The 12,150-nt window shown below is 40.4% G+C and overlaps 1 protein-coding gene across 4 annotated transcripts in view; it reads right to left on the bottom strand.

Moving 5' to 3' along the window:
- Positions 1 to 12,150, bottom strand: part of rasgrf2b (Ras protein-specific guanine nucleotide-releasing factor 2b) — a 75,090-nt gene that overhangs the window by 6,657 nt on the left and 56,283 nt on the right. For 2 of the 4 annotated variants that reach the window (XM_033620087.2, XM_078170617.1), the window contains 7 exons: positions 10,293 to 10,418; positions 7,997 to 8,086; positions 6,906 to 7,012; positions 3,306 to 3,418; positions 2,424 to 2,511; positions 1,703 to 1,806; positions 9 to 93 (listed from right to left, as the gene is read on the bottom strand). In XM_033620087.2, coding sequence (XP_033475978.1) covers positions 9 to 93; positions 1,703 to 1,806; positions 2,424 to 2,511; positions 3,306 to 3,418; positions 6,906 to 7,012; positions 7,997 to 8,086; positions 10,293 to 10,418 — 713 coding nt within the window. The remainder of the gene's footprint in view (positions 1 to 8; positions 94 to 1,702; positions 1,807 to 2,423; positions 2,512 to 3,305; positions 3,419 to 6,905; positions 7,013 to 7,996; positions 8,087 to 10,292; positions 10,419 to 12,150) is intronic. The other 2 variants (XM_033620088.2, XM_033620090.2) reach the window with 1 other exon arrangement.

Below are 12,150 nucleotides of genomic sequence, written 5' to 3'. Positions count from 1 at the left end.
GAGCTTACATCATTGAAGTGTTGAGTAGTTTTCATGATGTATGGTGTCCTCTCTGTTTTATCAACCTTCATCCAGCCCTGCCCCAGGAACTCTCTGAGGGAGGAGGGGGGTCAGAGACATGCGATAAACCCAAATTAGATCACACACACTGAAATACAGCACAGTAATCTCACAAGATGTAAATTATATTAGCTAAAGCCTGTGATTTAAAGATATTATCATATCCCCAGCAGGGGTTGATAAGGATTTCTTAAACTATTTAAACACCACAATAAAGACAGATGGCTCATGAAGGCTGCTGAGGAGTCCAGAGCTGAGCTTGGTGTGTATGACAATACTGTTGGATGAAAATTTTGTATTGCAATCTAGCCAAAACTAAGTTTGAGAAACAACAAAATGCATTTTATTCTAGTTTCAATTACTTAGAAGTTAGCTGTGTTTCCTTGTTGTTTTCACTGGTTTTTAATTTCACAAACCAAAGAGTTGGATTATTTTTCTAAGGTCACGGATTTCTGAGAAAGGTCAACACAGTGAATATAAATTAGATGGAGATGCACTGAGGCTTCTGAGCTATTTTACTCTACTAGTGCAAATATGTGTCATATTGCAAAAATACAGAAACAATTTACACCTCAAAAAAAAAACATGATGTAGAGCCTACACTGATCAGCCAAAACATTTAAACCACTGCCAGGTGACATGAATAACATTGATAATCTCATACAATGCAGTGTTCTGCTGGAATACCTTTGCATTTATTTGGATGCCACTTGACACTCTCTACCCATCCAAACAGCAGACCAAGCACTCCCTCATGACAACGGCACTCCCGAGGGCAGTGCTTCCTTCAGCAGGACCATGTACCCTGCCATACCGAAGATCGAAGGGCATCTCTGAAGTACCGGCATTTCCTACAAATGCTCGATCAGATTGGAATCAGTGGAATTGGGAGGCCAGTTTTTGTGGTGTGGTTTGGCACATTGTCCAGCAGTGGGGGCACTGCTATCAGGGAGCCATTGATACTTGGTTTGCAATGGTGCATGGGTGGATGGAGCCTGTCAAGTGGCATCCATATGAATAGCAGGACCAATGGTTTCCCAGCAGAGCACTGCATTGTAACAAGATGATCAATGTTTTTCACTTCACCCACCAGTGATTTTATATTTTGGGTGTTTGGTGTTAATACCATAACTTTTAATTAATCTTAATCTGCCACCCATTTACGCAGAGGAGGAGGTGAGGTGACATAGTATAAAAAGCGACAAAGTCTGCATAATGTTGTATAAAGATGGAATAAGTCCTCATAAGGTGGGTGGGACAGGTGGTGAATGGGTCAAACAAGTTCAGGACTTTCACCCACGGGACCAGTGTTCATGGCCAGAAGTAAACGTTGACTTCTTTTGATAACAACGTAGCATAGCATGCTGGTATGTGTGGCGTACAAAGCTAGTGAATTCACCATAACACCATAACAGCAGTTTACCAGATAGTGATGTCTGTATCTTGTGGGTCAGTATAAATTCAGTATTAAGTAAAACTGAAGTTAAAATTCAATGCCCTCAGTTTTCCTCGCTGCTCCTCTAGAACCATACTTTTACATGGACTGCTTAGAGTTTTCATTATAAACAGTATTCATAAAGGTGATTAAATGCTGTTTGGCTTGATGCAGATCACAGCGTGAGAGTTTTACGAGAGGACTGACTCATAAGGAATGCTCCTGAAGACGATGTGATCCAGCAGAGTGATCTGCTCGGCCAGCTCCATCGCTGAGAGAGACTCGAAACACTCTGCCTTCGGACAGTCCGCCTAAACACACACACACAGGACAAAATATACATACAAACAGAGTCATAAACAAATATTCATACCATAACACAGATGACAAGGAGATATAAATATCTAATAAAGAGACAGGCTGTGATGGATATGTTTTATGACAGCTGACAGTTCCCTGGAGACCATCACAGTCAGGAGAGGGTGTGTTTACTCCTGGTGTGGGGGAAAGGACAGCCTGTACTGACCGAGGCTTCTCATACACGCATTGTATGTGTGTTTGTTATTCCCAGTCATTATTAATCCAAGATAATTAAATAGGCACACTCACGACTCCTGATTATTTCCATCTCTGGGAACTGGTAATGTATTTGGGGGAGGTGTTTATTAAAGTGTAAGTACTTCAGGGGCCCTGGCTTCATAGAACAAGGCCATCCCATAGAGGACCACATTAATGTCCCAATTCAAATTAAAAACTGCATAACTCAGCCTGCCTGCAATAAAAAGAGGTTCAGGTTTTGTAGAAAATGGTAGGATTTTTCTTCTCTGCAGTTAACTGTTGCTTCATTAATCCAACAGAATAACATCTAGTATGTCATAAAATCATAACAACATGTTTGCAATGAGTCAGTGTGCTGCAGTTTTCTCACCATCTGCAAGATGTCCTCGATCCTCAGCTGGGCATCGTCCTGCTCGTCTTGAGAAAGGGCACTAGGAGACAGAGTAGAATAGAACAGACTAAGACAGAATAACATGGAAAAGAACATGGTACAATAGAACACAAACAAACAGAGCAGAACAGAAAAGAGCAGATTAGAACAGAATAAAGTAAAGCAAACAGAAAAGAGAACAGGAAAAAATAAACAGAACAGAATATATATAGCATAATAGATGAAAATGTCATTAGAAAGAATATATCAGAACAGAACAGTATATCCTCCTGAGACCAAAACTTTTGTTTGGTTCGCATTTTTAATTTCTCTTAGCTATGTGGGATCAGTAGGACCCGATAAGTGTAACAAATGAAACATCATCAATGATAATTAAGTCCCAGTGTCCTCAAATGAAATGACAATGAAGTCCCAGTGTCTTCAAACAAGTACTTCCTAATTAACAGTGTCTTAGCTTGTTATTGTTGCTAAAATTGGTAAAATTTGTTGCCATATCAAACTACAAACATTATTAATCATAAATAAACAAGTTGCTATCATAAAATGTGATCATGTTTTGTTCACTTCTGTGTCAGGACTGGCTGCAGACTGACTTAACAGTGATGGCTGCCATCTTGTTTTTACATTAATTAGTGATCTGTGCATGTACCACCATTAGATGGCACAAAAAGTGTCCACAAACAAGGACAACAGATCTAAGTTAAGTAGAATGAAGTATAAGGTCAAGTAAACCCAAAATGTGATGTTCTCATACGAGGACACAGGGTCTCAGGAGGATAGAATAGTAGAGAATAGAAAAAACAGCACAGCATAAATACAGGAGAACATAACACAATAGAATAAAATACAGGTGTGTGTTACCTTAGTATGTTGGCAGTAGCTTTTCGCTCCTGTGGCAGGAGGTCCGGATCTCTGAGCACCTCCTCCAGGAGACAGATCACTGCCATCTTCAGCTCCCCGTTCATCTCAAAGTCCTGAACACAAACACAAATTAATTACTTTAAAAGGACCCTCGCTGACATACGTAATCGGTCCCCCAGCACCAATCACTACCCCTAGACCTAATTCTGACTCGACTCTAAAACCAGAAGTGAAAGTTAACCAAAAACATGCTTTTTCTTACTTTCTAAGTCTTCTCTGAAGCTCTAATTGGTCCTCACAAAGATGGATGTTTGGAGTGAACATAATCTTCTATCATGTATCATCATATCAGACACTGATGTTGATATTTCTTTTGATAAGAGATATATTTTACTGATGTTAACAGGGTTTTTTGACATAATTATTTAATAGTGATTATGTATATTTTACAGTTTAAACTTTTCTTTTCTGGTGTAGATGAGGAACTACATAACGCTGTGCACATTGCCAGTAGTTTTCCTAAGTGTTTAGATTTGTGGACTGACAGACCAACAGACAGTGAAGTCAATGTATTACACCCAAGGCCTCTGCATACTGAGTCTGATTTTTCGTCTAAAAATAAATATGACCCCACACTGCGTCAATCACATTTGCACACTGAGTCTGAAACTTTTGTCCATCATTGAAACCTTTGGAACAGGTTTGATTTTCTGCGTTTTTTGCATCCATCAGAGCCTTTAGAGACGATTAACCAAGAATCAGTGAAGAAAATTTGGCAGCGGGACACAGCAGCGACGAGACACATTTCATGACTCAGACAGCTCACTTTCAACAGGTCAGACAGTAATAATCAGGTGAATGATGATGAAGAGGAGGAGGATGTGGAGACAGAGAGGGAGAACAGCTCCACCCCTTCATGCAGCCACAGTGCCAAATGAAAGACAGGGAGGGAGTGTTGACAGCCAGATAGGTAACTCCAGTGGAGAGAGGCAAAGGACAAAATGCATGGCTTAATTTTGTCATGTATTACAATTTTCACAAAGAATAGATAAAAAAAATACATCAGAATCAGTGTGCAAGGTTTCTGTGCCTAACGACTGTTTTCGTTTGACAGATTAAATAAATCAAAAAAAAAAAAAAAAAAAGACTCAGTGTGCAAAGGCCTTTAGTCAAGGGTTTGCAATGTTTTTTCAGACCAAGGACCCCTTAGCTGAAAGACAGACACAGCAGGAACCCCCTACTACATAGTTGTATAAAACTGAGTTGCACTTGAGATTATTCTATGAATACTTTTAGGTCTTGTCCCATTTGCCCTTGCCTGCAGCTGCTAAGTTGGCAGCAAATGTTGCATAGCATTTTCGCCAGTGGTTTCTGAGGTGAACAGCATTTCAGGGTCTCTTGCTGAAAGAGTTACAAAATGGTTTATTGTGGCCCACAAGACTGTCCAAATACTTCACATAATAACACAGCTAATTAGCCAATATGTGACCAAATAAAAGTATCGCACAGTAATTTAATGTTGGCTAGCTCACATGATTGCCAAAAACTCATGGGTAACAGTTAGCTGTCATTAATGTTGTGTGCGGTAAATTAAATAGGTTTGATGGATAGCCAGTTTATTTTTGCCAAAAATATGCTGGATTCATGTCAGTGAATTTTTGAATTAATTAATTATTTTTTTTTTTTAGACACAGATGAATTTTTGAAAAAATGTTATTATTAAGGCTTAACATTATGCATAATTAAGGGCGTGACTCCTTTGAGTGAGAGGCTGTGTGCCGATTGTGTCCCCAGCTTCTCAGTCAGATCCATCCCTTCTGGCTCCAAAAAACCAAGATGGCGACAGACTAAACGCTTAAATTGACAACACATTCTCTCTCCAACCCCGTCACACACTTATCTTCACACAGACTTTCCACGCTGACATATGACGTGCAAGGTACCCTGGGTGCGTTGCTTCTTGACATTTTGGGACGCCATGACAAGTTCTGCCTGTTACATGCATTGTCAGTTTTCAAAATACACTTCCATTTTCAGAGGAAATGTACAGTTTGCATACAGTACAAAAATCGTGAACAGATGTTTTTTTCCTTCAGCAACACACGCACATGGTTGGGTTTAGGAAAAGCGAACAGGGTTTGGCTTTACAATCTTATGAGAAATGAACGCCAGCCTCCCAGGTGAAAGTTGGTGGCTGTTGGACCCATCCACCCCCCCCTCCGATCAATCCTACTCAGACTTCCACCTTAACTTTCATTCACCTTAACTACTTTATGTCAGTGTCTGATGTCAGAAGTCACTGACCAGGCGCAAGATTTCAACGACTTTGGAGTTGGACCTGGTTGAAATTGAGGATTCACAACAGGAGTCCACAAACCAGTGGGCGATGTCACAGAAGCTACGTCCATTATTTTTACAGTTGATTGTTCCAACTGACATTTAACCCCAGGCAAGTAGAGGTACGGTGTGAGTCGTAGCCCCTGTTAGTGAAAAGGGGCTGTTAGGAGAAAGGAGAAAGACTTTTTACTGTCAGAGTTCTGCTGTCCAGCTGTTATTGTGGACATTAAAGTCGGCCACATCACAAAAGCTGTCCCCTGTACTTTAACTTTACCCACAACCCAAACGTAACAGCATTACATTCTGGAAAATCAACTGAGAATGTGATTATGGATAAAATAACCAGATAAAAATATCTGTTTTAAGATAATCCAGCAAACTGATCAATCGGCGACTGATCAATTAAAAACTACCATGATACAGAAATCCTATATAAATCCAATACTTCTATAAATCTGTCCTCATCTTTGATTTGCAACATGGTCCTAATACACTCAGAGATATTAAAGAGGCAGCTACCACATCAGTATAAACAGCACGGTGAATTATCTGATGGTTGACATATTTATATAGTGTCATTGTATATATATCATATGGCTTTCTCTAGTCTCCACACACTGGTCTGATCCATCATCAATCACTGCTGTATAATCCTTCATGTCTTCTGACTGTTCCCTCCTCCTCCTGAGCCCCCTCAGTCCTTCCAGCCTGAACACCTTCTTTTCCTCCTCGTTTTTCCTTTCACTTCCACCCCAATTTAACTCTTGTTCAAAGGTCAGTTTTAACAAGCTCTTTGTTCTCTGGCCTCCCAAAGAAAAACGTGAGTGGGTGTATATGTGTGTGTGTTTGTTCTTTTACCTCTGCGTTAATAAGCCGACTAACGCTGGCCTGTCATGACAGCATTTTGTGTTATTGAACAAAAATACATAAAACAGATCGATGCAGTTAGACCTCCAAGCAGGGAGTCAGACAATTACCGTGATATTCACTTCATTAGAGGCAACACTGGCTGTTTAGCAGAGGAGTAGGTGGACTGTGGCGAGTTGAGCTGGTCGTCCAGTTGACACGGCAACAATATTCAGTGTGTGTTTGTGTGCGTGTGCCTGTTTACATGCTCAAGTGAGAGCAGCGGAGCAGAGAGAGAATGCATCACATGCCTGTTTTAATGAGACCGCAGACTTGATCACCCCAGCAAAAACAGGGGACCCCCCACACACACCTACACAAACACACACACACAGACAGTAGTGGGTGCAGACAGACCTGTGAGTGTTTGGAAACCCAGTGCCGCAGCACGTTGAGGACTCTGTTAGTTGCAGCTCGGCGAATGATGAACTCTTTATCACAAGTTCTTTCAGAGTTAGTAAACACTGGAGGAAAAATTAAAAACCAAAAAAAGAAGAGAGAGAGACAGAGAGAAAGTTGTATTATTGTGTGATGATATAAAAGTTCAGTGATGAACTGAGGATTACAAGTGTATTTACCAACAAAACAAAATCTGTTAGTGATTGAAAAGTATTGAAAACGTAGTATAAGTAAAAAAAAATGCTTTAAAGTATTTCAAACAATTAATAAAATAAAATAATTTGCAGCAAACTGTACTTAACTTTCAAAAGTAAAAGTACATGTTCTGAAATTTTTGAGTTTCAATATGTCACCATGTAGTCAGCATTTTAAAGGATCAATACACCCACACTGATGTGCTGATAATCAACAGACCTCACTGTCAACCATTTCCATAGTTTCAAAACCTTAATAAATAAATAAATAAATATAATAATATAATGTTTTTTATTCATCATTTTATTTTATTTCATTTTATTTATTTTTTTTATTTTATTTTATTCTTTTAAGGCTTTGACCAGCAGAAATACAATCCATCTCTGTTGTATTGGGGTAGCTGAAGAAGTGTTGGGAATATAAAACCTGTTTATGTCTTTTTGTAATTTAGGTGAGTGACAATTTTATTTACATTTTTACAGTTTCCAGGCGATGCTATCTCTTCTACAAAATATATTATATGAGCTGGTCATACGCTTTGCATGTAAATACTAATATTCACAGTAATAATGGCTGCTGAAAGATGAATTAACAAAGTAAAAACATCATATGTCCTTCTGATACTTTTGTACCTTTTGAGGACTGTAAATATTAAATATTACTGATTTGGTATCAGATAAAAATACTACAACTTTGCAAAGTGAAACAAGAAAGAAAACCTCCTATGTTTAATGATATATCATTTTTAAACACATCTTTTCCTTTTCTGCAGTTTTACAGTATGTTTAATCATTGTGTGTGTGTGTGTGTGTGTGTGTGTGTGTGTGTGTGTATGTGTGTGTGTGTGTGTGTACCTGGTGGTGAACCATGTCCTGCTGCTGCGGTGGCGATAGCGAAGGCTGAGGCAGGAGAGACTGAGCAGCGTGAGTTCTCCCCTGACTGGACTGCACACACACATAAACACATAATTATCATCAACGGCAACAATGCTGTTATGATTTTTCGCCGCTGATCATCATCGAGAGGAGTTGACACAAGTGATTACAACTAAACTTTAATTTCCTACAAACATAATGAAACATGATTGGTCACAAATCAAAATAACCGTTTTTCGTATCATGTCTTTTTTTAACCTAAATGTCAAATTGGCTATTATATTAATTGCAACGTTTTCCTGTGTCAACATAATTAATAACCACATAGGTGATGGTTGCTTGGTAACCCTCTGATGAGAGGTACGCAGTATGCACATGGCAAACAATTCAAAGTTTGTCTTACTATTCATGTAAATGATCTATTGAAGCAAATATTGCCATAACAATCTGTACATTGCAGGCTGAGTTAATAAGCACTATGGCAAATTGAATGGGTATGAATAAAACCAACTTTTCAAACCAGTAGTTTGCATGAAAATAATATGTTGTTTGTAGATAATGTCCAAGTTTATTTAGCGCATTTATTTATTACATTAGTCATAAACATATCAAAAGAAAAATATGAATTTGTACTAATTCTTGTTGGTACTTGCTATATAATAGAAAGTATAGATGCAAAATACAAATCTGAAAATTCACCTATTCATCATTTATTGTCTTTATTATCATATATAAAACTCCAAATCACCAACATTGCTATTCTTGTTACATGCACATGCACATTGCGGACCATAAATATGCTTTACCTCCTCGTCACTGACAGTATCTTCCAGACCAGTTGCCAAAAGAAAACATTAGCATTGTATGTTTCTGTAAACTGTGTATGAGCTGACTTTGTCATCAGTGGTTGCCAATGTCTTGCTAAGAAACAACTGATTCTGTTGTTTGTTGATCCTAAACAGTGGTCTGCAGCTCAGCAGCCACCGAGTGGTCAGACACTCTATCTCCTTAACGGCACAGGCCAGGGGGCTGAAACTCATAGAGTGGCCTTGTCGCACCTCCAAGAAGATGCTCTGTCTATTTCAGCCTTCTAGTTCAAAGGGCTGAGGACATAGAGCGTCTGTCCACTTGCCCTACCCTGAGCCCAATGGTAAGGTGTTGCAACTGGACACACTTTTTCCAATTCCAATACCTTAACATTATGCCAAAGGTATAACAAATGGACAGAGCTATATCTCCCAAACCACTTGAGCTAGGGGGCTGAAATTCAGTTCCTGTCGCCCCCATCGTCCCAAGCATTCCACTCTGAAAAAACTAAGCTGGTCGGTGGAGGTTGAATTTTGGCTGGTTTTTCAATTTTGGGCTGGGAATTCAGCCATCTCAGATTGGCCCCAAACTCAGGTGGCCTGCAGGCCAAAAGGTCTCCCCAGGTGGATGCACACCTCAAAATTTCAGCCCCCTAAGCTAAAGCATTTGGGAATATATAGCCCTGTCCATTTGCCATACCTTTGACATCATGTTAAGGTATTGGAAGCGGACAGAGTGTGTCCGCTTCCAATACCTTAGCATTGGGCCCAGGGTAGGGCTAGTGGACGGACACTCTATCTCATTAAAACCTCGGTCTAGGGGGCTTAAACTCATAGAGCGACCTCATTGCGCCTCCAAGAAGCTGCTCTGTCGATTTCAGCTCCCTAGCTCGAAGCGCTCTTTAATTGTGTCTATAAAACCATTATAGTAGTGACTGTGCTGCCAAATCCAGGTATTTTAGGCCAAAACTTGATTTTTCCAAATCATAACCAAATGGATTTTGTACCTAAACATAAAAACACATTACTCACAAAAGTCTAAACATAAGGAAATGTAAAGTTTCAACAAATAACAACATACAAATGTTAAATATCCATGGTTTGGAGAAATGTACAATTCCAACATTTATTCTGGTGATTGGGTTTCATATCCAGCAGCCACACAAAAGTCCCCACTATGATCAAGGAAAACAAACCCACGACTTTTAAAGTCATCTTCCCTCAGTCACACAGGACCATTTATGCCATGGTCTGGCTGTATTTGAGCTTTATATTATGCTGCCGCACTAAAGATGTTGGCCTCCAGGGTCAGGGATGTTTGCCTGGCTCTGCCGAGTGGCCTGTCAGTGGGCACAGCACTGCCCACTGTGAGGGCCTTTAGCTATGGCACTGTGGTCTAGTTATGAGTCATAAAACCACAGAGGCGCGCACACACACACACACACACACACACACACACACAGTCTTACCTCCAGGCTGTCTGTAGCGGAGGTGTCGAGGTGTGGAAGGAGAGCGACTTGGAGACATGTCTCCTGCTTCACTGCTCTGAGGAGACTCGGGGATAATTTTCTCCAGTGACACCGACTCCAGCACGGCTAGACATGAGGACAGGGACAAGAATAACAATGATGATGACGATTATGATGATGGTTATGGTCATGGTGGTGGCCATTCTGTTCTACTGGAGAGAAGAACTTTATTACACTTAAGTTCACAGCCATGCAGAAATCACTCACTATAACCAGTTGATAACATCAACACTTTTATTTGTTCCCTGCACGTTTTGTGTCCAAGTAAGTGTTCATTTACATGTGCTGCAGGTGCACAACTGGGTTGAGATCTGAGGATTTTGAGGAACATGAAATATTGTATGTTTCAAACCATTCAATGTCACCTAGTTTCCTGTGTGGATGCACTTGCATTCATTATGTTTCTACACTCATTTATTCAGGTTTTTCCTTTAATTTGTCACCCTTATGCATTCAGCCATTAAGAAGTATTTCACTGCCAGAAAGATGGTGTTTTCATAAAACTAGGCTGTCTATGCTGTAGAAAAAGGCCATGTTATTCTCTTCTGCTCAAGAGGTAGAAAATGCACTGTCCTGGGGCCTCTCTGCCTTTCCTCTGGCCTATACAGAAAGTTTCTTCCATGTGCCTATGTGGAAAGCCTTAGGGGGAGAGAGCACACCTCTCCGCCCTTCCACACACCTGCGTCGAAAGCCATAAGGTAAAGAAAGCACACCTGTCTGCCCTTCCACGTGCAAACGACGAAAGCCTGAGGCAGAGAATGCAAACCTCCCTGCCCTTCCATGTGCCTACATGGAAAACCTAACGCAGGGAGAGCAGCAGCAAAGACCCCCCCAGTAACAGAACAGAGCAGCATCAATGACAAACAGAAATGACATTGATAAGTCAGACACAGCATGAAAAGGAGGAGCTGGGGTGGAGGCGGGTTGTAAAACAGCTTGCAGAGGAAGCAGCAACAGTAGGCAGGCCAGAGCAGTTTCAATATGGTGTCCTGAATGAGGTTCGCTGATTGGTTGCATAGAAAGGAATCCTGTGATCTATCAGCTGACTCTCTTCCATCAATCAGCTGCTCCATCAGTTGATTGGGCTGTTTGAGATCAGCTGATGTAGCTGGGATGTGAGCTGAGCTTGACATTGTGTCCTGTCTGAACTAACGCTATGCTAATTTTTTTATGTCCATGGTTGCAGGCATACAAAAATTCAGAAATTCAATCTGTAACAGCCCTGGAGCCAGTGAAACACAACATCTGGCAGATTTGAGCTGAGAGATGAGCAGATTGATCTGGGCACTGGTAAGATGGAGGGAATTTTACCACAGTTCATTTACACACACTACCAATGTTGTTGTGATACAAGGCTGGTTGGAAATTCTGCAAAGTGTCCTTTTAAGTACCAAAGACACCACACATCACCTGGTTACCAGGAGCTTTACACTGTAGATGCTCGTGTTACTAATTACAGTAATGCATCCTGTTGCCTCACAAATGCATCTGTTGTTTAATTCCAACCATTTTCACTCAACTTGACAGACACGGAGATTGCCTATTTCACCTGATGAGTCTTTAATATATATATGCAGAATGTCACACCGGTAATTTGTCAGTGACAAAGAAAGGCCAAGAGAAAGGGCACGATCAACAGACAAATAGGAAGATATGCAAATAGCTACATGTGCATGGATACATATAAACACATAAACATCTGATTACAAGCTAAAGAAACTGTGAGGAACTATGCAGAGGAGGTGAGAGTGGTTTGATGGTACGAGTGCTAATGGCTCTTGTCTCCTAGTAAACTTTA

This window comes from Epinephelus lanceolatus, chromosome 9, assembly GCF_041903045.1.
Source record: "Epinephelus lanceolatus isolate andai-2023 chromosome 9, ASM4190304v1, whole genome shotgun sequence".
NCBI classification, from domain to species: Eukaryota; Metazoa; Chordata; class Actinopteri; order Perciformes; family Serranidae; genus Epinephelus; species Epinephelus lanceolatus.
Note: the sequence above shows the minus strand (reverse complement) of the source record. Positions and strands in the feature narration are given on the sequence as shown.